At 43.0% G+C, this 25,812-nt stretch overlaps 1 protein-coding gene and 2 long non-coding RNA genes across 3 annotated transcripts in view; 2 read left to right on the plus strand and 1 right to left on the minus strand.

Annotated features, from left to right (window-relative positions):
• Positions 1-17,237, minus strand: part of LOC310665344 — a 54,799-nt gene extending 37,562 nt beyond the window's left edge. The window contains exon 1 of the long non-coding RNA XR_014505410.1: positions 16,384-17,237. This is a non-coding gene — a long non-coding RNA (uncharacterized lncRNA). The remainder of the gene's footprint in view (positions 1-16,383) is intronic.
• LOC310670908 lies at positions 167-5,676 on the plus strand. Its single transcript, XR_014507644.1, has 3 exons — positions 167-478; positions 3,379-3,495; positions 5,612-5,676. It is a non-coding gene; the product is annotated as an uncharacterized lncRNA (long non-coding RNA).
• ERMN (ermin) lies at positions 13,115-25,316 on the plus strand. The gene is made up of 3 exons (XM_083413579.1): positions 13,115-13,784; positions 14,574-14,654; positions 22,175-25,316. Exons 1-3 carry the CDS (start codon positions 13,541-13,543, stop codon positions 22,654-22,656), a joined length of 807 nt encoding a protein of 268 aa, XP_083269705.1. The 5' UTR covers positions 13,115-13,540; the 3' UTR covers positions 22,657-25,316.
• Positions 25,317-25,812: the final 496 nt, after the last annotated feature.

The following is a 25,812-nucleotide window of genomic DNA, read 5'->3' on the forward strand; positions in this document are numbered from 1 at the left end:
ACTTTGGTGGTGCCCTGTGGTACCACACACATATACAGACCCGTTTGCCAGAATTTACTGCAGTTCCCTACTGAGGATGGAGGAGCCAAGGGCTAATATCACCACATGAGGTTGACCCACAGTCTCTGCCCATGCACAACTCTCGAGTTGGGTGGGCTTTTAGGTGTGTGGTTTAAAAATAAATAAATGAGGTGAGGTATTCTGTGGGAGGATATTTCCATTTTCTCTACAGCTGCAGGTTTAATATAGCATGGGAGAGAGGAAGTGTTTTTCTGTCAAGCCACTAGGCTAACACCAGCTGTTGCCACAGCAACGTCAACCTTACCGCAACCAGCAGTGCTGACGTAGGGGGGCAACCGTCTGCCAATTGCCTTTGGCAAAAGACCTCTGGGCCAAAAGGACTTCTGGGTAGTTGTTGCACCACCTCCATCTCAACAGGAACACCAGCAAGGGAAGTTCAGCATGGACCCAACCAGATGTAATTGGTTCTTAACATCTCTTTTCTTTCTTCTGGCATTATCAGACAGATCTCTTTCCTCTTGCTTTTTTCTTTCCCTGCTAAGTCTTGCCTTTGAATTTCTAAGCCTGAGGGCAGGGCCTACATGACATGTCTTATTTTCATTTATACACAGTGTATGCCAGTGGCACTGTGTATTGCATTTTCATTGGTGTCGAGACTTTTTTTTTTGCTGGAAAACAGACTAATAATTGTGATGCCCACTCCTGCTTTGACAATTGTCCCCCTCTGTGTCACCACAAGCAAAGCATATCCATGTTGCTTTAGAACAACTGCTTTTACCCAACTGAATGTTATTATTGCCTGTCAATGACAGTGAAGTCAGGGGCAGTGCTACCATGAGAGCGGAAAATGTTGAGCAGCAAAGAGTGGACACAGTGTGTGCACTGCGACCTACCCTGTCCACCTAACTTAGCCAGCTGCCTTCAAGTACAGAAGACGGTGTCCCATTGCCACTGTTAAGTGAGCTTCAGCTGCCAGTCCAGTCTGCTTCTGTATGTGAAATGGTCAGAAGACATCACCTTGCCCTTAGCTTAGCAGTGAAATGCCCTGGGTGAAGTTTAAAGAGAAGATTATCAGCATCCCTGCAGCCAGATGAACATACTTATTGGCAAATAAATACTAGAGCTGTGTGCAAAGCCCCCTGCATCCACCTATGGCCCCGATCTGGGTCCCCCAATCAGGTTGGCCCACCCAGGAATCACCTGCCCTGAATCCGGTCCCAAATTAGCTTGGCGATGTTGCACCTCCTCCCCACATGACTTCTGACCAAGAGCAGAGGGGTCAATTCTCTGTGGGGAAGCACTCTGAACCATGCAGGATCAGTGCCTCTCTGCAACACCTTTTGTCAATCCCGTGTTAGGCTCCTTTGCAAGCGGCCAATTCTTCCCCGAATTAGACATTTTACAGCAAACTAGAGCGAAGCTCAGCAAAGAAATCACGCCCCTGTCTCACTCGCCTGCTTCTGTGGCCTGCTTCATACATCGAAATGTTTGAAGCTTTTTGACGCGGTTGGTAAGACAAACAGGAAGTGGGTGTCAGAGATACATGGGAGGGTGCTTAAAATGGTTCCCTTGATCTCAGGCATGGTTTAACCACAATAGGGAGGATGTCTTCTACTTTCAGGCTTGAGATAAATTATTTTTTTCACCCCAGAGTGTTAAGTTTGATATGATGCACATTTCTACATATTTCTGAAGCACGGTGAAAATCCCAACTATTGTTTGACCAGACACAAGAGTGGAACTTCTCTTCCTCCTCACAAAAGTGAATTTGTGCGTTGCTTTAGAAATACTGTTTTTACCCATTTGCAAATTTAATTCTTAGATTAATGGTATGGGGTTTAGCAGATTAATCTTTAATTGGATGACAGCCTTTCTGAAAACGTTATTAGCCTGCATAATGCATATCTGAAGCTCAGTTAACAGTTAATCTAAAATGTAAGCAATGTTACTATCATTTGTCTAAAAAAGAGAGAAAAGAACAGCTTATCAGAATGGGCATGATCATCATGGTCAGCTCTTAAAAACTACTGTCTGTCTCCATCCTTAGGATCAAACAGAGAATATGCAATAAATGGCTTTTTAAAGATTAGTTTAATACAGCCAAGAATAAGTGTGTAGAAAGCCATATATGTTCAACTTTTAGCATTCACTGCAATACTATAGTTGCTGTTTGGTTCCAAGACACAGCTCCTACTGCCCTCCACTGATAAAATTTCTATTCACATAGCCTCACTCACTGTGTCAGTGAACAAAGTTTGGAAGTAATCATAGGGTGGATCTACACACAGGAAACACCCCCCCCCCGCTATAAATAAGTCAGAAATTAGATCGTTATAACATCAAACCCTATGGAAAAACGCATATAAAAATTTCCTGCTCTCTCGCGCCATCTAGTGTTGCATGTTTATACTGTTGTTTCTTCACTAATGCAGCTGAGTCCATGTACTAACTGTACAAATAAACTGAGGAAACAAGGAAGTCAGATGGGGAACAGCAAATGAACAGTGGTTTAACTTCCTTACATACAACTGTCAGATATAAACAAATGCATATATACACCATAAAGATTTATACTCCGTTTCTAAATTACAGTCTTGTCTCTCCTATGGCATTCATTGGTTGCCTTTGATGACATGATGTACAGCAGTGTTGGCTGCTGTTGAAAACCATGTAGCACCTCAGTTCCTTGTAATGCCTGGGATTTGAGTGAGGGCTTGGCTGCCCCATGCAGTGGAAGTCGGAAGGAGTGCCTTAAGAGGGGTGGGTGGGTGTGCCAAATCACAATACATCCAGTGCTAATATCCATACATACCCTGAAGAAAGCTGAGCAGTGCAATTCCTTTCCACAAGAACAATGCTCTAGCAAAGAATTTAGATATTCCCAAAGATGGAGTAGATATCAGTAGAAACTGCCCTGGACCCTGCAATCACCATCTGAGGCCCTTCTTCATGTGCCTCCTCCACGAGAAGTCCGGAAGGTGGCAACACAAGAACGGGCCTTATCTGTGGTGGCCCCCCATTTGTGGAATGCTCTCCTCAGGGAGGCTCTCCTGGTGCCTTCATTACATATCTTTAGACACCCAGCAAAAAAAATTCTCTTAAACAAGGTGTTTGGCTGATTAACACTATTATTTTAAAATGTGTTTGTGGGAGCAGGAGGTTATTGGCTTGTTTTTGTTTTCTTGTGTATTTTGCAATTTTCTTTTGTGAACCACCCTGGAATCTTAGGGTGAAGGGCAGTATGTGAATAATATAATGATGATGATGATGATGATGATTATGAAAATGATGTCAATAAATGACACTTGATCAAGCAGTCTCTTCTTATGTTCCTTTTTCTTTTTTAACATTCTCTAGTGGCCTCCAAGGGTAAGAAGTTTGATAACCCCTGGAATACCCTAATGTAGACATTGAAGGCCATTGGGAGGAATCAACTTCTAAAAGTCACGTGGATATTTCACTTAGGTGCAGCAGGTAATATTCTATCAATGGAATAAAATGATTTGATAAAATTGCATAGGTCTAATGATGTCACTGCTGGTAAGAAATCATTAACTGGGTTTGTAGAAAGTGTGATTGTGATTCACTGGTTTATTAGGAAGCTGGTTGTCCTTTCGCCACGGAGCACATTATGTACCTTCAATGCTAGATTTGCTTTGACTGATTCTAGGTTTTAAAGGATTTCTTGATGTCCCAAGCATCAAGGGATTTCTTTATCCCCTGCTTAACCTCAGGATAAAGAGGGCAACTCTAGCTTATTAACAAAGGAAATAAGAACTCCTATTGAGAAAGACTTTTAAGGAATGCCATTATGACAGCCATTGTGAATTTGCTCACATATTGCTTAAACCTTTGTATTGATAACTGGAACTTGGACAATTTGCCTCAGTTTGTCTTATGAACCAGTAAGAAGTGCATTATGCCAATATTTGTTGATCAAAGGCTACCAGTGATACATTTGGACACACAGATTATTTCTAATTTGTGGTGTACAGCATTTGGCGCTATGCAGACTACAACAGATTTTTCAGTTTAGATTCGAATGTAATTTGCAGCAATGTCTAACTGCAAAAAAATACGGTATGTTTTGATGCCAATAGGTGGCACTAGTAATAACAAAATTTGCTGTGGTGCTCCAGAAAAACTATCTTGGGAAAGTGGCTTGGAGGTCTCTCTATCTCTTATATGGAGAAATATGCTGAGTGTAAAAGCCATACCCTCTATCAGCCTACAGATAGTCTTACACAAAGGAAAATGGTTTTAATTTTACCTCTGCAAAACAGAGGCACTGCAAAGGCAGTACCGAACTGCACAGTGCTTTATAGGCTAATTGCTGTTGGCATCCGTCTGTCTTGGGAGACAATGGAGGTGTACGCCTTTGGGGGTGAAGTCAAACTGTTGCAAGGTTGCAGCACCTGCTGTGGTCTTCTTTAAGACCAAAGTTTTGTTGCAGCTGTGGTTCTGCTGATGCCAGTGTACCACAGTATTTCTTCTCTCTGTGCTCCTCCCAGCTGTCATTCCTACTCTGGTCACTGCTATGGATGCACAACCTGTCTGTCTGTCTCCAGGCATTGCGGCTGTCTGCAAGGGATTCCCACATAGCAGGGTTAATGTTGCTCGCTAAGGACAACTGATGGAAAAACAACCACTTTCATCAGTTTCCTTGCTCACTTGAGGAAGAGCCATAGCTCAGTGGTAGAGCATCTGTTCTGCATGCTGAACGTCCTACCAGGTTCAAACCTTGGCATCTACACAGAGGACTGGGAATGCCCTGGAGAACTGTTGCCAGTTGACATTGCTGTTGCTATATTGAGCTAGATGGACCAATGACTTGGCTCAGTTTAAGATTCCTAAATTCACATAGCATCTCATGATTTCAGCTGAAGATAAATCTTGTGTGCCTTTTCTTGATGCATTTCAGTGGGTGGAACACATTCCTCCCGTTTCAGTTATTTTCAGTACCAATGGGTCTTCAGAGCCAACACATGGCTCCAGCTATTCATGAACAGTCTAGTTTGTTTATATCCCATGGTGGATCTCAAGGCAGTGGACTTGAGGCCACATCGCGCCTAAACCTTGGCCAGACACAGATCAGATCAGCTTCAGCAAGGTTATTGCACTATGTGCCTTCCTTCTGACCACAACCTCCTCACTTGCATCTCCCTCTCCAATACTTTATTCGTTTCAGTGATTGCACTCAGTCATGCAGACTTGCATTTGATGCTCCTATTCATCCAGGATTCGTATGTCACGTGGCTTGCCGAGTGCCAGGCCGGGGCTGTTTGTTCCTCTTCCCTTCCAAGTGCCCATTTGAGATGCTTTCGCTGCTAGCATAATTGAAGGCTCTATAATTACTCTCTTGTCTCGTGGGCCCCACAGGGATTGTGGGCTGCCAAGGCAGTCCTTTGCGATGTAGTACCCAGCTGAGGACATAATCTTTTTGTCATGGCTGTGTGAGTCCCCTGTGCTACAAACGATAAGAAATGATATGGAATTCTGCAGCAAGGTAGCCCATATTCTGCAACGAGGAAAGCTGAATTCTGCAATACGAATAAATAATGGCTTGTTCTTTTGCACAATTTATTCATAGTTGTTCAAGGAGCGGCACTGAAGCAGGCTACACAGTAGGAGCCAATCTATTCTATGCAGTGATTGTCCACAAAATACTGACAATTTCAATGGGCCTCCATGCGAAAACTGTATTGTGGTAGGTGGTCCTAAGTCCCTCCTTCACAAGGCTGTTGCAAAGCTCAAAGAGACAGTCATGGCAAAGCATTATAAATGATATCCATGGGGAGCAATGGAAAAACTCAAGTCTGGTCCAGCTATTCCCAGAATAACATATTCCTGGAGGACACTGTGCTAACATCTAGCCATAAGAGTAGGGCATTAAAAATAAGGGACATTGTGTCCAGCTCATGAATGGTCCCAGAGGGAGGCATGGTGGGCAGTCGACAGAGCCCAACTGAGGAAACTGTTTTAATGTGCTCATTATCAGGAGCGGCTTGCCTGGGGCAGCAGAGCCACAACAATAGCCTCCCAGCAGCAGCAGCAGCAGCAGCAGCAGCACTGTTACTTCCTAGGGAGGTGAGAAAGTGATGAGCGTGGAGCTACATGACTTCTCCTCTTCCAGCAAATAGCAGTGGCATTGCTGCCAGGAGGCTGTTGCTGTGGCTCCATCCCACCGGGTGGAGTCGCTGTTGCTGAGAAGTAGATAGGCAGCCGATTGAAGTCTTTCAAAATAGGAAAGACTCTGGCTGTATCAGTCAGGATTCTGGCAGTTGAGTTTTGCAGTAACTGAAGCTTCTGGGTCTTCTTTAAGAGAGACAGCAGCACTCAAGCCAGGAAGTTACCAGAGTGTTAAGCACTGTCAGGGCATCTGCTGCCCAGGAATGGCTGCAGCTGCCAGAACAACTGAAGCTGGTGAAAGGCACCCATTTAAACCAACCGTAGATGATGAAAACGTTTAAACCATAAAAACTTTTAAGTAGCCAACCATAGACTTCACCAAAGGCAAGTAGAAATAACCAGTGTGGCCCAAATAAGCAGCCTTGTGAAACCAGAGGAGGAAGAGGCACTTGTCACCTCAATAAGAAGAATTCAGTAGTACAGCTTTGGGCCTGTGATAGCAAAGGTCCTACTCCTTGTTGGATAGCTCAGTTGGTAGAGCATGAGACTCTTAATCCCAGGGTTGTGGGATTGGCTACATTGGGTGAAAGAGTCCTGCATTGCAGGGGGTTGGACTGGATGACCCTCGTGGCCCCTTCCAACTCTGCAATTCTATTATTCTATTATTCTGCCATACTATTATCCGGATGCAATATGGTGCAGGGCCTGATTTCCTGACCACAATAGGCACATGGGCTGCCAAAGAGATAGGTAATTCCTTGAATATGTGGGTCGCAGAATACGTAGGTCTTCTCCCTACTTGGGGAGAAAGGATTTCCTTCTCATCATGACTGCTTTTACTGGTAAAAGTCTGGCTCATTCTGCACCTTCACAGCTCATTTGACTCTCATGAACAGCTATAGCGATAATGAGTCACCTCCTCCCAGCTCATCTTTATGACAGTGATGGCAACTCTTGACTTAAATATGTGAGCTCAGGGACCATCAGAGGCCACCTGGGCTTTGCTCCCATTTCCCAGTGCTGGAACTGAGCCAAACAGGAAGGTTAAAATAAAAGCAAGTAAAAATAAAAAGTGTGTACAGTATATGCTTTGCCCCTAGTAGAAAGGATGCCATATAAAACAGCAAGTTATTGTCTTATGTGGCTTTAGATGCTGGGCCAGTGAAGGAGATAGTGAAGGCTTCTCTATATATACACATCAACCCGGTTTTTTTCTCTTAAAAAATACTGTATGTTGTTTGACTTTTATACAATGTATGCTTCTTAAACTCCACAGATATACAGTGGTACCTCGGGTTAAGTACTTAATCCATTCCGGAGGTCCGTTCTTAACCTGAAACTGTTCTTAACCTGAAGCACCACTTTAGCTAATGGGGCCTCCTGCTGCTGCCGCGCTGCCAGAGTACTATTTCTGTTCTCATCCTGAAGCAAAGTTCTTAACCCGAGGTAATATTTCTGGGTTAGCGGAGTCTGTAACCTGAAGCGTATGTAACCCGAGGTACCACTGTACAGCTGTTATGTGCCACAAGTAGCCCAGACTCCCATTCACAACAAGCTTGCTCATGTCTTGCAATGAAAATAGGTACTACACACATTCACATGCTTGTGTGAATGTACACCTGCTAATCTGCACAAAACTATTTGTGTACATAGGTTCACAGATCATATACTAATCAAATTGAGATCATTGAAAGAAAATGTGTGATAGAAATATAATATAATTCAACAACATTGAATGTAACATGTGACAATCCCTAGGATATAATGTGAAAGTATTGCTATACAGTGGTGCCTTGGGTTACATACACTTCAGGTTACATACGCTTCAGGTTACAGACGCCACTAACCCAGAAATAGTGCTTCAGGTTAAGAACTTTGCTTCAGGATAAGAACAGAAATCTTGCTCCGGCGGTGCGGCAGCAGCAGGAGGCCGCATTAGCTAAAGTGGTGCTTCAGGTTAAGAACAGACCTCCGGAATGAATTAAGTACTTAACCCGAGGTACCACTGTAGCTGCATTTCATTTAATTGCACATTGTATGAAAATTGAATGCATGGTTCCTAATGTAGCCATGTAATCTGCATGCAGACTGATTCTGCTTCCAGGTCTCCTTCATTGGCAATGTACTGGTAGCAGGATATGATTGTATATTAATATTTGGAGTTGTTTGATAATTAGTCTCATGGGAAGCATAAAATAAGCGCTGCTGATTCATCTCGCAACGTGTTGCATTCTCTGTACTCTTGCTTATTTAAATCTCACTCTCCACCCCCACCTCGTTTCTAAGGGCCAACTGCTTCTCAAGAAAGGCTGAGCTCTCACAACGCCAGGAGAACAAGACTTTGCAGAGTTGAAAGAACTTGAAGTTTATATTCTCCAACTCCTTATGTATTAAGGCCACACTCTTCTAAATCTGGCATCGCACTAGATTAGCCTATTTCATCCACAAGGGATCAAGAATAAGTATTTTTTTATATAAAAAAGGTGCACCATGCCAGATGCATATTAAGGATAAATGAGTCCATTCAGCAGAACATAGATAGTTGGCTCAAGCAAGCAAGTAAGGAATCAAGCTGAGATGAGGTGAAAATTGCCTATGGTCAATTAGATGCAGGGTAATTTCTTAATTTTAAATTGCGGGGGCAGGGGATTTACTAATCTTAGACCTCAAGACCAAGATTATCCTATCCAATAGCCATTTGTAGCCTCTCCAGATTTGATAGAAAACTTCTAAACAACAATTCTATGCCTATATAAATTGGGAATAGCCCCCACTGAACTCAGTGGGACATCTTTCCAGGTAAACATGGATTTGGTAGCAAGCAGACTACTCCTGAAGCATCAGATTAAAAACAGGGTTTCGGCTGCTGTTCAGCACCTAAAACTAGGGAAGTTCCTGCAAAGTTGTAGAAAACAAAACAAAACCAATCTTGGGATCTTCATATCTCTGGATTCTATCTTGAAGACCAACCAAGACTGGTTGGTGGTGGTGGGCCTCTAAGCACCATGTTCCATTGAGAAAGAGCATGTAGGTATGTTGCTCCCTAGCTTTGCAATTCTGTTCCAGGGATATGAGGGTTTCTATACGCATTCTGTACTGTTCATGGTTTTTGCTAAGAAGAACAATCCTCTGCACCATGGCAGCCCAGAAGATAGGGAGTTATGCTTATATGGCTCTACCATGTGCACTGGTCTAAATTAGAGAACATTCAAATGAGATCTTTTAGAAGCTGATTTATTTATTTTTGTACCTCTGTAGTGTTAATGGTTGGGGTGTTGTTGCTTTTTCTCATAAAATTATAGTCATATGAGATGATTCTAAACCAGGGGTGAATTGGATCTGACTGACAGGCCAGATCCTGGGTTCCCCGATTTCTTGATATGCTGCCTGCCCCCCTCTGAACCATCAATCAAGTGATCCATGAAATCAGGTGATCCATTTTTCCTTTGTAGCATGAGAAGTTGTGCTACAAAGGAAAATCCAAGCCACTCCAATTCAACCTCCACTTTGGACAATGACTAGTTGTGCTACCAGGTTCCCCCAAGAAGAATTCAGTAGTACAGCTGATTCAGCAAGCTTGAAATCACCCTTTTCTCATTTATTTAACTTCCTTAAAGTTAAAAAGATGTCCAAAACTGCCATGTGCTTGCAAAACAGGCCTGGAAATGTCCCTGGAAATGGTGCTATGAGATCACATAATGTTGTTGGTAAGGGCAGTACAGGGAAAAGGTGGCTTCTCATACGTGGTGTTGTGGGGAGCAGCCATCTTTTTTCCCTCATGTGAGGAAAGGGTACAACAATTAGTTTTAGTTTGGGGAAAAAAGGCAATCGAGCGGATAGTGGGCATGATACAGGTATATAAAATTAAGCACAGTATGGAGAAAGTGATTAGAGAGAGTTTTTCTCCCTCTCATACAGTGCCAGATTACCAAATAGGCAGAGCAGGCAGCGGCCTATGGGCCCCAAGCCTTTTAGGAGCCTGCAACAATGGATCAAAATAATATTGATTTGATCTTGGAAGTAAATTACCATCAAGCTTCCTTAGTTCAATGTTATCCCACTAGAGCGTGCACACAAGGCGTCCCACCCCACCCCAAGATTTTGACTGCTTAGGGGCCTCCGCAGGGTTTAATCCAGCACTGCTCTTATAATAGTAGGACCTGGGGCTGTCTAATGAAATTGAATGTTGAAAGGTTCAGGACAGGCAAGAGAAAGAACTTCATATAATTAAACGATGGAATTTCCTCCCACAGGATTTAACTATGGCTTTTGCCACCCTGGACTCCTTTGGGTGGAAGGGTGGGATAGAAATTTACCGTATTTTTCGCCCTATAGGACGCACCGGCCCATAGGAGGCACCTAGTTTTTTTGGGGGGGAAATCAAGGAAAAAAAATTTATTTCCCCCTCAGGTTTGCGCAGCCATACCCAAGCTAGAAGAGGGAGACGAAGCGCTCCGTCTCCCTCTTCTGCCTTCAGGGACAGCCTCGCTAGCCTCCGTGGGGCAGCGGCTTGCCCCGCTGTCCCCCGAGGTTGTGGGGCTAGCGGGGGGGGGAGAAGCAAGCTTGCTTCTCTCCCCCCCACCAGCCTCCAGATCAGGTTGGGGAATAGCGGGGTGGCGGTGCTCCGCCTCCCCGCTATCCCCCGAGGTTGTGAGGCTGGCAGGGGGGAAAAGCAAGCCTGCTTCTCCCCCCCGCCAGCCTCCAGATCAGGTCGGGGAATAGCGGGGTGGAGGTGCTCCGCCTCCCCGCTATCCCCCGAGGTTGTGGGGCTGTCAGGGGGGGAAAGCAAGCTTGCTTCTCCACCCCCCCGCCAGCCTCCAGATCAGGTCGGAGAATAGCGGGGTGGCGGTGCTCCGCCTCCCCGCTATCTCCCGATCTTGTGGGGCTGGCAGGGGGGAGAAGCAAGGTTGCTTCTCCGCGCCCCCCCGCCAGCCTCCAGACCAGGTAGAGGAATAGCGGGGTGGCGGCGCTGCGCCTCCCCGCTGTCCCCCGAGCTTTTGAGCTGCAGGCTGCTGCCCGCAAGCCTTGCAAGCCCGCGGGACCTCCCGCCGGGTTTGCAAGGCTTGCAGATAGCTTCCTGAAGCCTGGAGAGCGAGAGGGGTCGGTGCGCACCGACCCCTCTCGCTCTCCAGGCTTCAGCGAAAGCCTGCATTCGCCCCATAGGATGCACGCACATTTCCACTTCATTTTTGGAGGGGAAAAAGTGCGTGCTATAGGGCGAAAAATACGGTAATTAATGAAGGAAATTAAAATAAATAAAATAAAGAGGATTAGATAGTCCATGGAGGATAAAGCTATCAAATTATTATTATTATTATTATTATTATTATTATTATTAAATATCGGACTATCAATTCATGGAGGATAAGGCAACTACTCCTGATGGCTGCATTCTACCTCCAAAGTCAGAGGCCATATGCCTCCTAATGCCAGTCACTGGGACTCCTAAGTGGGGTCATCCATGTCCTGTTTGATAATTTTATTGGGTTTTGGCATTATTTCATTTTCTTCATAATTGTCAGGTCTCTATAGACCAGCTTCTTTTGGGAGGAAAAGTGGGGTACAAACATAAAGACGGACATGAAATAAACATAGGCAAATGAGATTAACTATCTTCAGATGATTATGCCATGGCTGGCATGGGGATCCTGTGGCTCCCACAAGATGAATCATATGACACATAGATTGATTAATAATGCCCTCACTCCTTACCACACACACACACGCACACACACCCTTCCCTCCATGTGCAGAGTGCAGCAAGCCTTGCCTGGATAGATACAGTTTGCAGTATGCATTACTGGGCTTCACTGCCTTCATAAGAGAACAAGGGAGGCATTCATGGTGAGTTCTGACACCTCTTTCTAGAAAAATAGCACTCATTACTGTATAGGGCTGGACACAGGTGGCGCTGTGGGTTAAACCACAGAGCCTAGGACTTGCTGATCAGAAGGTCGGCAGTTCGAATCCCCGCAACGGGGTGAGCTCCCGTTGCTCGGTCCCTGCTCCTGCCAACCTAGCAGTTTGAAAGCACGTCAAAGTGCAAGTAGATAAATAGGTACCGCTCCAGTGGGAAGGTAAATGGTGTTTCCGTGCGCTGCTCTGATTTGCCAGAAGTGGCTTAGTCATGCTGGCCACATGACCCGGAAGCTGTACGCCGGCTCCCTCGGCCAATAAAGCGAGATGAGCGCTGCAACCCCAGAGTCGTCCACGACTGGACCTAACGGTCAGGCGTCCGTTTACCTTACTGTATAGGGCAGTTTTTAATGTTTGATGATTTATTATGTTTTTATATCTGCTGGCAGCTGCCCAGAGTGGCTGGGTACAAAATAAAATAATAATAATAATAATAATAATAATAATAATAATAATAATAATAATAATTTATTACTGTGGTCATTGTGAGAATAAAAGGCTGGGCTTTGGACTGATCCAGCAGAGCTCTTCCTATGGTAAAGACAATTGTCGTTTGCCAAACTGTGATGCTTGAACCAGTAAGAAAAACTGAGGCAGACAAAATTTCTTATTTAAAGTCATTCTTAACAGATCCCTCTGCTTCGGAACATTGGATGCCCATCCTTTTAGCATATAATTTAAATCAATTGTTTTAAAGCAATAAAAGAAAAACAACCTATGAGCTTTTGTGGGTAAGGACAGGTTAAAAATGGAAATAATTGGGCCCGTGGGTGTGGGTGGGTGATGGCAGCAGATGGAACACCGAGCTATCTGGAAGGATAGCTGAAAGTGACAAAATTGCATGCAATCCTACCTCCCTCACCTCCCACTTTCAACAAGTTTCCAATGGACTCTTTGTCCGAACAAGAGCGGTTCAAGGTTTACGCAGAACATTTAACCTGTTTGGGAATGTTAAGCTGGTTAACTCACAGCTAATGTGACTCAAGGTAGTCACTTGGTGTGGATTAAAGATTTAGAACAATCGCCACTCCTGTTATAAGGCTGGCATACAAAGGGCCATTTATGACAACAAGGACAACAATCTCTGTTTATTACTGCCAGGCTGACATGCTGAAAGCCCCACTCCTGCATGCCAGCACAAAAAGCTTTGTTGCTTGTAGATTGTTTGTTTATGTAAATTGACATGGTGCATTTTATTATGCAACTGGGAAAGGCTCTAAGTGACAAGAAAAGTGCTGATTGGACAAGCCTCTTGGAAAGGGACCTCTGACAAAGCCAAGGCAAATCCTGACATTATTCCCTGCTTGGCTGCAACAACTTCAGGAGGACGGAAAGCTTGTTGACTCTTCAATATATCTATCTATTTGGTGGGGGAGGGATAGTTGTGGATGGTTTGATTTCTGCAGCGATTCTGGGATACCAGATCATCTCTGGACACATATCCGCAAGGAACCTCTTGGATACTGCAGGAATCATGACAGAAGATGTCCAGGTTCCAACCAGCATGTCAGAATATAATCGGAACGTGCCCTCTGAAAAACCTCAGCTCCAGGTCATTGATATTATTGATCAAATTGCAAATTCTGTCGAGATATTTCCTTACGAAACCGCAGAGCCTATTCCCAGTTCCCCACTCGCTCAAGGAAACCGAGGGGGAGGCAAACATTTAGCAAAGAGCACACCATACGAAGTTTCAGTCGGGATAAAGGAACTTCAAGGTAAAAAACCAGCTTATGCATCCCCCCCCCTTTTTTTGTCTTGGGAATGATGTGAGATGCTTTATTATATTGAGATCTTTTTATTTTTCACGAAATGTGAGAAATATAAGTGTTTTAAATGTTTTTCTTAAAGCGTTCTTTTTATTTCTGTCTGTAAGATTAGAAATCCTTTGTGTTGAATGAATAACAGTGACTGACACTTTCTGAAATTTTCTCTGACCCTCAAAAAAAGAAAAGAAAAAGAAAAAAGATCTGTCCCATTATTGATATGGATATACATTTTTTAAAAAAGCAAATGTGGATCTAGTTCTAAACACGATCTAGCCAAAGTAAAGTGCTTTTAATTCTCCTTAATTGGAGAGATGTGAAATGAATGAGAATTAACAGCAAGAGAGATTTAAGCATGTGCTACATTCTCTTTGAAATCGATGCAGTTTCAAGTAGCTTAACTTTGGCTGGATTGTGTGCAACTTTCACTGATTTTCTAATTTTAATTGAGTTTTAATTTCTATCAATTGAATTTGCTTCTAAGTGTTTGCTGTACCTCCCAAAAAAGAAAAATGGAGGGGAAGGCATTACATTCCATTTCACTGGAAGTTGGTCCATTGATTGCTGTGGCACATATTTTCTGCTGCAAGTGGCTCTAGATCAAAATCTAATGGGAAAAGATCACTCCAGGCAGAAAGGTTTAAGCTGCACTATATGGCTGAAGAGATTAGTAATTGCCGCTGTAATCACTAAACACTTTGTAGGAGATGTCAATTTTACACTGTCTTGTATCTTCTAAAGGAGAGCCAGAGGGAAACAAGGAGAGAGAAAGTGGCATCTTTTCCCAGGAGACAAGAAGCTGGGAAGAAGAATCCAGAGAAGGTGAGGAGTAGAGCTGCCTTACTTTTTTAAAAAGTAGGAAGAAAGCCACAGATTTTGTTAACGGTCTAACCAAGATCCAATTTAGTTTAATGAGGCACTTAAGCACATGCACAAGTCTCTCTCACGGAAATCAGTTGAGGCTAATTTAGTCTAGGTATAAGAGCTCAACTCAATATGAGTTTATATTCAAACTGGTGGCTATTTCTTCAGGGTCAAAGCCAACTTTGCATACAGGATTAAATCCCAGTGAAGGATGTCAGTGATACGTGCAGGTACGAGATGCATGGATGAAAGACTACAGCTAAATTTGTGCCCCACAGCAGGGGTAATTTGTCTCTCCCTCCCCCCCCCCCATTAATTCATTCTTGCTCACAAATATTATGCACCTGCTCTCTTTATCTACCCATCTCTCTAAAATCATGGTTTGGACTGCAATAATAGACTCCATTAGGAAAGGCAGAGTAATTAGGACCAAGTTAGATCATACTCCTATGTACATTTACTTATATGCGAGTCCCATTGTGCTTCGAATTTCAGTTTAGGTGAAATAGGATAGTAATTTTACAGCTGTCTTGGCTTCAGAAAGGTGTTGCTGGTATAATCTACACATTTATCAGAAGTGACCTTGTCAGTCTTAAAACCTCAGTATTTTGGAGAGCTCAGCTCATGAAGAATGGCTTTTCCCGCCAACACATATCTGCATTCACGCTGCATTGTACAAGCACACAATAAAACCTATTAAGTAAAATTTGACACCTTCCCCTCCCCAACTCCCATGCACAAGCACTTTATCTCTAAATTGCAGACAGCATTTTTACTACCTATCCAATTCAACCTAATTAATACTTAAGACACCACAGGCAGAAGTTGAATGGAGAATTTTGTCACAACATTAAAGCACCAATTAAGCCAGAGAGGAGTCGAATGCGACAAGTGTGCGACACCCGTATAAATGATCATGTAGCCTGCCTATCTTCGGGTAATGCAAAGAGACTATATGCAATGTGGCGCTTGGTCAATCCATATGGCTACTTGCTTAGCTGTGTAGCCATGCACACAACTGGGGGCACTTGTTGCACAATAAGGAATACTACACAATGAGAGATGGGTTAGTCTCTTCAAGGCAGCCCATAGTGAGACTCAGGTCTCACAAACATGTCTTTAAAAGAGGGTTAGACCAATTCATGGAGAGTGGTGCCGTCAATGGCTACTAGGGTTGTGAGCTGCCCAGTCCAGCAGGACTTTTCTTATGCTTAGGTCAGAACCTTTAAAGGAGCAGCCAGCAAACTGGCAGAGAAGGCAGGACCATGAGCAGGGCATGACACGTCCTTTTTTGGGGGCGTAAAAATGGCATCAGGGGGAATTTTGGGGAATCAAGGAAAACCGGGATATATGGCAACATGATGGAAATAGCAGTGGAAGCAACTCTAAATTTTGCTCAACAACTTTGCGGATGTCAGGATTTTTTTTATTTAAAAAGAAATGGCAATCTGAGATAGCTGTTTTTAACTTTTAGATTTTGTTTAATTTTTTAAAAAATGTTTTATTATTGTTTCCTGCTCTGCGTCCCTTTGGGAGTAAGGATAGGATAAATAATAAAAATATTCTGTTGCAACGGCTGGAAATAAGATTTGACTACTAGACCAGTCAGCTTGTTATCGTTTTGTTGCTGAGCAACAATGTGCAGAACTCAATGGAGTGGGAAGCCAAAAGTCTGAGATGTACTTACCTGGAGACAGAGACAGCATTTGAAGTCTGGTCTAGTCCTAGGGTTGGGTGAACAGCAATCTTATATGATCAGACAGTCCAGGAGTCAGGGAATCCAATGATCAGAGGGTCCAGGGTCAAAACAACCAGGAAGCAGCAAGGTAAGGCCAAGAACTCCAAGTGTTGTTACCAGTATCTGACTGCTTCTGGAAGCTCTGCTTTAAGAAGCCTGAAGCCAGCTGCTTCTCATCAGCACATTCTCCTCTGTGTCCCTGAATGCTGATCAGTTGCAGGTGGAGTCATTCTGCTTTTTCCCCCTTCAGGCTGTTGTTCAGCAGGCAAAGCTGACTCCTGGCCCATGACAAATCTTCTATATGTAGAATGGGGGAGGGTGCCATTTTGTCCTTCGTCTCAGAAAGCAAAATGGCTTTGGCTAGCCCTGTTAAGGGACTATACTGCAATAAACAAAGTCTGAATTGGGGATAACCAGTAGTCTCCTATTTAAGGTACTGTTCAGGCACAGTGAATTAACTGTGTCCTGTTTAAACACAGCCCCACATCCAGATAATGTTCTCCCTTTTCTCCCCTTAGACTAGGGGCAAATCCCTGCAGCAGACCTGGGTTTAGGTCTCTGCTTAAGGAACCCTATATATCTTCCAGTTTAATAACCCTGTCATATTACAAACACTTGTGTGGAGGCTGAATGGTCAACGTTTCATGGACAACCCAAGTTCTGCTCTTGCTTAGTTTTTGCAGTTTCTAGAACATTATATATAGTCTCAGTCACTGATGATCCTTGGATTTGTGTGGTGCCATAGCCTGCTGTGGAGATGAGGGCATGTTAAAAACACACCAAATAAACAAAAATCTGGAGCCTGCTGTGGCCTTAGAAATGATCTTTAAGGTAATAACTTCACTTGCAGTAGAGTGCGGCACTTCCCACCTGTGGCAACTGCTAATAATGGAAACTGCAGCCTAGCCTCTTGCAATATCTTCTAACTTGCTGCGATGATGCAGCTGCTTTTGCATGTGTGAAGCTGGACACAGCAGCAACTGCAGCATGTTGCAAAGTGAGTGGCCAAAGTTTCATGCTTACGGACAAGCAATATATACTCTACATGGTTAAATGGTCTTCTATGATACATAACCTTTATGGCTGGTTTGCACTCATTCATGCAAGTGGTCTGACTGCCCATGAGCTTCTACTTAATGAGCAAACGCCATCGCTGTCAACAAACAAGGGACGACAGGCTTCTAAACATATATATGATGGATTGAATCCCATGGAGTGTGATGCACATTTGGTTTCCTTTTTCTGGGGCTTTGGGCATGGATACCTATCCTATTTGCTTTTCTACACACAACTTCTAACAGATGGTCAGCTTGGACAGTGATGATGATCACTGGTAGGGACTGAAACTGGATTCTACATTCCAACCAAAGTTGTATCGTTTGGTAGGCAGGTGCAGACAGACCTGTGTGAAGGAATTGTCTGATTCAGGTTATTCTCTTGATTGTTAATCTGAATTCAGCTGTGATCTTCTAGAAAATCCCACATAAAGTTGTTAACTATGCGGAGGAATTTAAACAGAGTGAGGTCCATGCTTGTATTGAACTGGTGTGCATTATCTTCTATTTGAGGATACTCCCTGCGCCCCTCAGTTTCCTTAGCATAGGCACAGCTCTGTTAAGAAAGTTTATATTTCAGAAGGAGGCAAATGTTTAGACAGTTCATGCCTATGTATATAAGGTACATTTGCCATTTACTGTTCTCTTGACTTTAGATTCCCTGGTGGCAGTTTGTGTAACAATTTAAGCAAGGATAGCAAAAACCACTCTGCTCATCTTTTATGGACCAATGTCTTATATGAGGGGAGAAAGGTCAATGAGGGCTGTAGTTAGAAACACAAAATGGAAGTAAGAAAGTATTTAAGCAGAACCACCAGAACCTTTGCTTTCCTGTGTTTTTGTGCACAGCGTTAAGGATCCCAATTCTGGGGGGAAAATGGTGCTCTTGCAATATGTGTTCACATCTAACACCAGTCTCAGAAAAGGCACACTATTAGTGTTTGTCTGCATTCCCAAGGTGACATATGAAGGCAGGAAGGGTACCTAGTCCAGGAGATGGCATCACCAGTGCCTCTTTTTATGGGAAGAGCGAGGTAAGCACCTGAGTGACTTGCCTGATCAAGATTCTCATGAAGCCTGCAGATATAGGCAGCCTCTTTGCTTGTGATATTTCTAGAGATCTGAAACAACACACTTTAGAACCCTAGAATTGTAGAGTTGGAAGGGACCCTGAGGATCATCTAGTCCAACCCCCTGCAGATGGTCCAAAAATACTTTTTAAAAACCAGTGGGCATGAACCAATTGTTTAAAATCTACTTGGAAACTCCAGTAGCTGCCTGTTTGAATGCAACACTTGCAAAGTTCTTCTTTATTATAAGTTCTACAGAGAAACTATCTGCAGATCACATTCCTTGTCCATGTTGAGTTCTATCTAATATGAGTAACAGTGCAATGGTATGCATGGCTGCATGCAAACCATACACTTAAAACATATTTAAATCACACAGCTTCCCCCAATAAATTCTGAGAGCTGTACTGTAGTTTGTAAAGGGTGCTAGGAATTGTAGCTCTGCGAGGGAGGGCTAAATTACAGAATACCAGGATGCTTCAGGGGAAAGCCATGTTCTTTGAAATATGTGGTGTGTACACAGCCTAGGTCTACTCAGAAGTAACTTTTATGGTTTTTTTGTTCATTGGCACCTACTCCCGGGTAAGAGTGTATAGGGCTGAAGTCTAAAAATACCATGAGGAGTTTCTGCCCCGACCCATACAGCTCTTCTTCATCCAGAGAATAATCTGGCAAATTTTGCTAACATCATTTTTTATGTGGCTCTCCATGGGTTGCGACATTCCTGCTACTCATACAGCTCAGCCCTGCACATGTTTATGTGGATATAGGTCCCATTAAGTTCAGTGAGACTTGCTCCCTAACAAGTGTGCATAGGATTGTATAGTCCCACAACTGAAACCACATTGGGTACTCCTATTAATTTAAATAGATGCCTGCCCTATTTGAAAATTACAAGTGAAACAGGGGATGGTACTGAATTACCATGTCTCTCCCAAAGTGGGTTATGGTTCCTTCCATATTTTCTCCAGGAGTATCACGAAGCTGCATGTATGCCTATGTTCTGGTGACTATTTTAGGGCTTTTGATATCCCTTCTCACCTTGAACATCCATGCAGGAAGCTTGTAGAAATGTGACCCAATAGTTCAGGTTGAATCAAGTTTGATAAGAGAAGGCTTTTTTTTTTGCTTTTATAGCTTTATGCCTGCTAAGTGTGCGATTTCACAATCTTGACAACGCATTAACACCGGTTATTTGGATTTTGCATAACAACTGTTGGCAAGTCATTCTATACATTTAGATCCACTTTAATTACATGTCAAAAGCCATCAATATCCAGTGCCACACAGAGGGGCACAAAGTGATGCTATTTTATCAGCGTGTGCAGCCTCCGCAGAGCTTACAGAAGTGCACTGAACTTTTATGACTTTGGCAAAATACTGCAAATCTTGAAAGACGCTACAATAGAAGGCCTAGCATAGTTATCTTCAATATGGCATTCCTTTAACCATAGCCAGATGTTAGTGTTTTCTCATTCAGACTGGACTCTTGGGTAGGGATGGGGAACCTGTGGCCTTCCAGATGTTCTTGGACCACAACTCCCATCAATCCTGACCATTACCCATGTTGGCTGGGGCTGATGGGAGTTAGAGTCCAACAACATTGGGACGGTCATAGATTCCCTGGTCCTGCTGTAGACAATTGAATGGGATACTATGTCTTTCTCTGGCTATCCTACCATTGAGCTATCTAGCAAGCCACACTGCACTTCAGCGGGGTGCACACACACACACACTTTCCAATAATTTCAAGTAGTTGGAAACAAGAGGTAGAAATGACCGTCGCCTATATGCTGATGTTGCTATGACTCAAACCTCTAGATGATTTTTCCCAGCAGGCACCCCATAGCCTACTGGCTCTCAGTACCACCTTCTGAGGCCGATTCTCCAGGAAGGACTGAAGCCACTGTAACACTACTAGGCCCAACCAAGAGTTGGATAGTCTGCTGCTTATTCAGTATGTTTGCCCAGTTAGATATCAGGATAGAGTGACCATGTGTCCTACTTACAGAGGACAGTCCTGGGTTTGAAGGGCTGCATGATTTAAATCTCGTTTCAAGGTTAAGAACCATAAGAAGGGTGAGCATTTGCCCATCAACAGTTACCACCAGAACAGGAGACTGAGCAGGCAAGACAGGTCACGTCATCACAGTCTTTCCCGCTGTGTAAGGCGCTTCTGTTTCGATTATAGTAATTTCTAAATGTGCACCTGAACATATAAATTAGCATAAGCCTATTTTATACAAATCCGTATCATCTTTTGTCCTTTTATTGGGTGGGGGGTGCATTTCTATTTGTTGGGAATACATAGGTGGTCAGTCTATATCAGGTATTTTGCTGAGCAAGCCAGTATCAAACTAGGCTGCTCTCCTATGGTACCACTTCCTGACCAGTCAAAAAGATACTGGACTCCACTTACTGACCTCTCAGAATCCCCCTGCTGACCAGATATTGTCTGAAAAATCCCAGGCATATTACCCTAATAAGAAGGTTGAGAAAAGTGGCTGTTTGCAGACAGTTGCGCTTTGAGTCAAGAAAATATAGCAATCTGTGCCATGTTTAGTAAATATCTGTTTCAAGGCTTTCAAGCACTGTATGCTACACCTCAGTTATCTTGCTAATTTGTTTGTGTGTGGTGGTGGTGGAATGGGAAAATTAGATGGTTATAAATTTTTGCAAAATAATGATGATAAGACCATCTGCTCCGGGGACAGTTCCTATTTCTTGTTATCCATTTCTGGTAAACTCCTGGCCTTCCTGTGGCCCTCTTTCCCTTTTATGGATGCCTCACTAACAATTTGTTAGTGCAAGCATATTGCTAGAGAGGTCATGCTTCAGGATTCAAGCCGCTCCACTGGGCCTCCTTAGAAGTAGTGTTGAAAAATAGGGTGGTAAGGATGGTGGAGAAGAGTGCATGGGGTCTCTAGTCCATTTGCTTATAAACTCCCATCAGCCCAGCCAAGCATGATCAGGGATGATGGGAGATGTAGTCAAGCAGGTCCCCCAGCCCTGGTGTATAGGAATGTAGGCACAGTTACTTTATATATTTCAGAAAAAGCATGAAAAGCAGAAGGGGGAACAACATTCCCCACTCCTATGAATGTTTAGATTGATCTGTAGGGCACTGGTAGAGTCTTTAGTATGCTGGTGTTGTATGTGGACCATGGTCATACAATCTCATTATTCTATAGTACAATATTGTTGTTGTTGATGATGATGTTGTTGCTTTTTTTGTGACAGTACTCACTGGTCCAAAGTACCATTGCCTCTTTTTTTTGCTGCTCATTGCAGCCATTTTGTACTGGCACCCACTAATTTTTTTTTATCAAAATATGTGCACTGGTACTTCAGTTTTTACAAAGACAAAACCTCTTCTGATTCTGCTTCCACATATATTATCTCAGTATTCCTCCCGCCAAGCCTGTCAGTATTATTAGTCTTAAATAGCAGGTAGGTTGTGAGTAGGGCTGAGAGACAGTGGATGCCCATGGGCCACCTACTGAGGTAATGGCAAACTTTAAACAAGGGATTTCCCAGGTTTGCATCTCAGCCTCCTTGCCACCATACTTTTACCCTAGCTCTACTGCACTGTAACCCCACTGTTATCTGTTACAGGCTTTTATGAGGAGAAGCATCCTGTGAGCACTATAGACCATAAAGTAGCTAAGATGGAAGAAAGAAAGATGGAGGAACCCCAGACTGAAGAAGTCTACAGCACTAACGAGGTGGTGGTGGAGGAGGAACAGGAAGAGGTGGAGCTGAGTGAACCCAAGGAGCCAATGAAAAAGGAAACGCAACTAGAAGAAAATGAAACCATGGTGGAGGAAGACTTCGATGGCACTGAAGAAATAATGCAGAAGGAAAGCAATGAGGATAAACATAAAAAGAGGCTGGAGAGCGGCAGCAAGGATTTCCTTTCTGCCAGTGCCAGCTGTAACTCTCAGACTGAGAAACCTGCTGAGCAGCCGAGCTTGGTGAAGAAAAATGATATCTCCAGGCACAGTTATTCTCGATACAATACAATATCTTACCGGAAGATCCGGAAAGGAAACACTAAACAGAGAATTGATGAATTTGAGTCCATGATGCATTCATAAAACTGAGGCAAAGGATTTGATGGGCATGCTGCGATTCTCCTCCCCTCCCCAATGCCAGACATTTATCCACCTGTAATATCAAGTTATCAAAATATATTTTGCAGCTTCGATCCAACCTAAGCTTACCTGTAATCTAAGGCTACAACCCTATACACCCTTTCTGTTTGGGAACAAGCTGTATTGATCACATTTACTTCCAGATAGATATGCATAGGATGGGACTGCATGGCTGCAGGTTTATGCATTGTTATCTGTTGGACTATTAGGGGACTTGCTTCTGAGTACATAGCATGTGGATACGCTTGGGCTGGAAGTCTCATTGAAACTAACAGAACAAGTTAGTCATGACTAACTTCACTCCTACTGCTTTTGGTGGGACTGATGCATGTCTGCTCAAAAGTAAGTCCCACTGAGTTCAACTGGACTTAATCCCGCAAGTGTTTCTAGGATTGCAGTCATAAATTACAACTAACTTTCATTGGATTGGCGCTAGTATGTGCAATTTGTCTGCACCTCAGAAATGTAACCACAACAATACATGTACTAACTTAAATCAGCAGTGTAATAACTTTAACATAGCTCAATCGAAAAAGGTATTTTAGAGATAGTTTCCCATCCCCCCCTATCCATTTTTTGGTACTGAAATGGAAGAAACAGCTAGGGGACGCCAACCTTTGGCAGCCAGCAGGCACATTTTGAACACTGAAAGAGTGTTGCGGGCACCAGTCATAAAATGGCTGCCATGGGGTCAAGGCATAACACAAAACTGCTGCTATGAGGGCATGTCTTCCACATCTAAAAGAGAAGAAAACAGACAGGACCACAAAATGGTGTGAGCTTCTCCTCACAGCTGTGGGGTGGGGAAGGCACATCAGCCACTGTCACAGAGAGAAGCTCTTGGCATTTCTCCTCAGTTCTGAACAGATGGGAAGATGGGTGTCAAATCCTGGCATCCAGTGAAATGTGGAAACATGTTTAAGAGGGTGTGTTCAATGTGAGCCAGTGCAAACAGGAACTGAGCAGGGAGAAGAAACATTTTTGAGGGGATATTTATTAAGACGTTTTTGTGGGTGCCATAGGACACACTGCCACAACATGGGCATAACATTGGTGACCTTTTAGATAGTCCTGGACTAATTTGTAATCTCTTTAAAGCACACACACACAGAATAATCAAGATATTTCTCCATTCTGGTGATTTCCTGACAAATAGAGTAGACTTGAAGATACCGTTACAAGAATAAAGTTATAACTTGTTGCAATTGCTATGATCTCTGTTTTTAAAGGGTTCTGTGAGCATGAACTACACCACCTTTGAAACCCACTTCCTGTCTGTTTTCTTAATCCTATCATTCCGTGTTGAGAGAAAATAACTGCATACATTTGCACCAGCTAGTTGTATTAGTCTTACATTATGGGCATTGACAAAATGAGTCCAGGAGCTACTTTAAAACTAAGGTGGCAATACTTTTCACATTTTCTTGGGAGAAAACCTCACTGAACATGGTGAATCCTCTGGAGAGCTTTGGTAGCCGGTGTTAGAACTGTTAGCAACATATGCATTGTTAATAAAAAGGCTGAAACACTGTTTTACATTTCAAAAACTTGAAATCCAGACTAGAACCAGATTTACTCATCTCACAAATAAATAACTGTATGTCCACAATTCTCACAAAACTAGTTCTCACAATTTTGTCTGTCAAATATTGTTCCATCACATTCCAGTCAGCAACTGAGAACATCAACACTGCATACTAGTATCAATTAATATACAGACTGAATGTTAACATCATGTTTGTAAATGACTACAGTATTAAAATATATGTACTTCAGTTGTTAACATTCTTTGGTTGATATATTGTTATAACTTTTTTTAAAAAAAACCACATTGGGTATAAACTGTGTGTGTGTGTGTTTGTGTTTGAGTGAGAGATTGAGCGATGCAAAATGAGAATAGGTTTGCCTTCCTTTTTCTTCCTCCTCCAATCTGTATATTTTAGCTAGTATAATGAAAGGCAACTGAAAACCCTTTAAAATCCCATTGAAGTTCATTTCCAACCAGTAAAACAGGGAGAAAATTTGCATATCCAAATTGTTGCAGATGATACTGTTTAATGAACCAGCTCTTGTTAGTGCTGATAGCAACTTTTCCAGTAGCAACAGAGTTCCTCAATAAGAAGGGGAAAATTAATAGAATTGGCACAAATAAAAGGGCTTTCATGTTTAACAGATGGCCTGAATAAAAAAAAAGTAAGAGTCCATTCCTGAGAAATGTTAAGTGGGGGAACTAACCTTAAGGGAAGCACCTCAGGTGAATAAACAGGCTGAGGTGAAATTAGAGGCTATTATAATGCTTTTGAAGACAGTTCCTCGATTTCAAATGCTTTGAGAAACCCAGAGTTATGATACTTTTCATTTCCACATTCATCTTCTGAAACAGATTCTCTTATCAGATTCACACAACCATTCTGACAGGGAGGTAGCCATTGTGAGGTGACTTTTTGGTGAGGTGACCAAGAACAGGAATTAAAATGTTCTGTGTGGGTGGTTTTATGGCAAGTCTGGGGAGCGCCAAGCAAGGAATCGAAACTGAGAGCAACAGGCATTTTTAACATCATTGTTAAGAATTGCATGGTTCAAATAAAGTTCCTTGTTAAATACTTGAGTTTCCTGTTCATTACTTTTCAGATATATAAAACCAGTGACCATTGGTATGATTCAACATGGTGAAATGGTGACATTCTGGTAGCTGGATGAGGGCCAACCAACAAACTAAGGCTGAATCTTGCCATGACTAGACATTTTCAATGAGTGGTTATGTGGTCTGAGAATTAGGGAGAGAGGTAGGCTCTTTCTGAGGGAAGAGGTATGTAGTTTGGAGGCATTCCTACATTCACTTCTTTCATTGGACACCCAGGTGACCTCAGTGGCAAGGAGCACCCATTATCAATTTCAGTTGGTATGCCAGCTACGCCCTTTCCCGGACAGGGATGTATTGGCTATTATGAGTCATGTGATGGTAACATCTCAACTGGACTACTGTAACAAGCTCTATGTTGAGCTTCCCTTGAAACTGGTACAGAAACTGCAGCTAGTGCAGAACACCGTGGCCAAGTTGCGGAGTGGAGAGCCAAGATGCAAACATATTTATAGCTG

This window comes from Podarcis tiliguerta (assembly GCF_965153285.1).
Source record: "Podarcis tiliguerta genome assembly, chromosome: 1".
In the NCBI taxonomy this organism is placed as follows: domain Eukaryota; kingdom Metazoa; phylum Chordata; class Lepidosauria; order Squamata; family Lacertidae; genus Podarcis; species Podarcis tiliguerta.

Excerpts from the sequence above, each read along its gene's own strand:
- ERMN (XM_083413579.1), top strand. The coding sequence starts at position 13,541 with ATGACAGAAGATGTCCAGGTTCCAACCAGCATGTCAGAATATAATCGG. Across the intron at positions 13,785-14,573 it reads CGGGATAAAGGAACTTCAAG|GAGAGCCAGAGGGAAACAAG; the intron begins GTAAAAAACCAG and ends TATCTTCTAAAG. Across the intron at positions 14,655-22,174 it reads GGAAGAAGAATCCAGAGAAG|GCTTTTATGAGGAGAAGCAT; the intron begins GTGAGGAGTAGA and ends TATCTGTTACAG.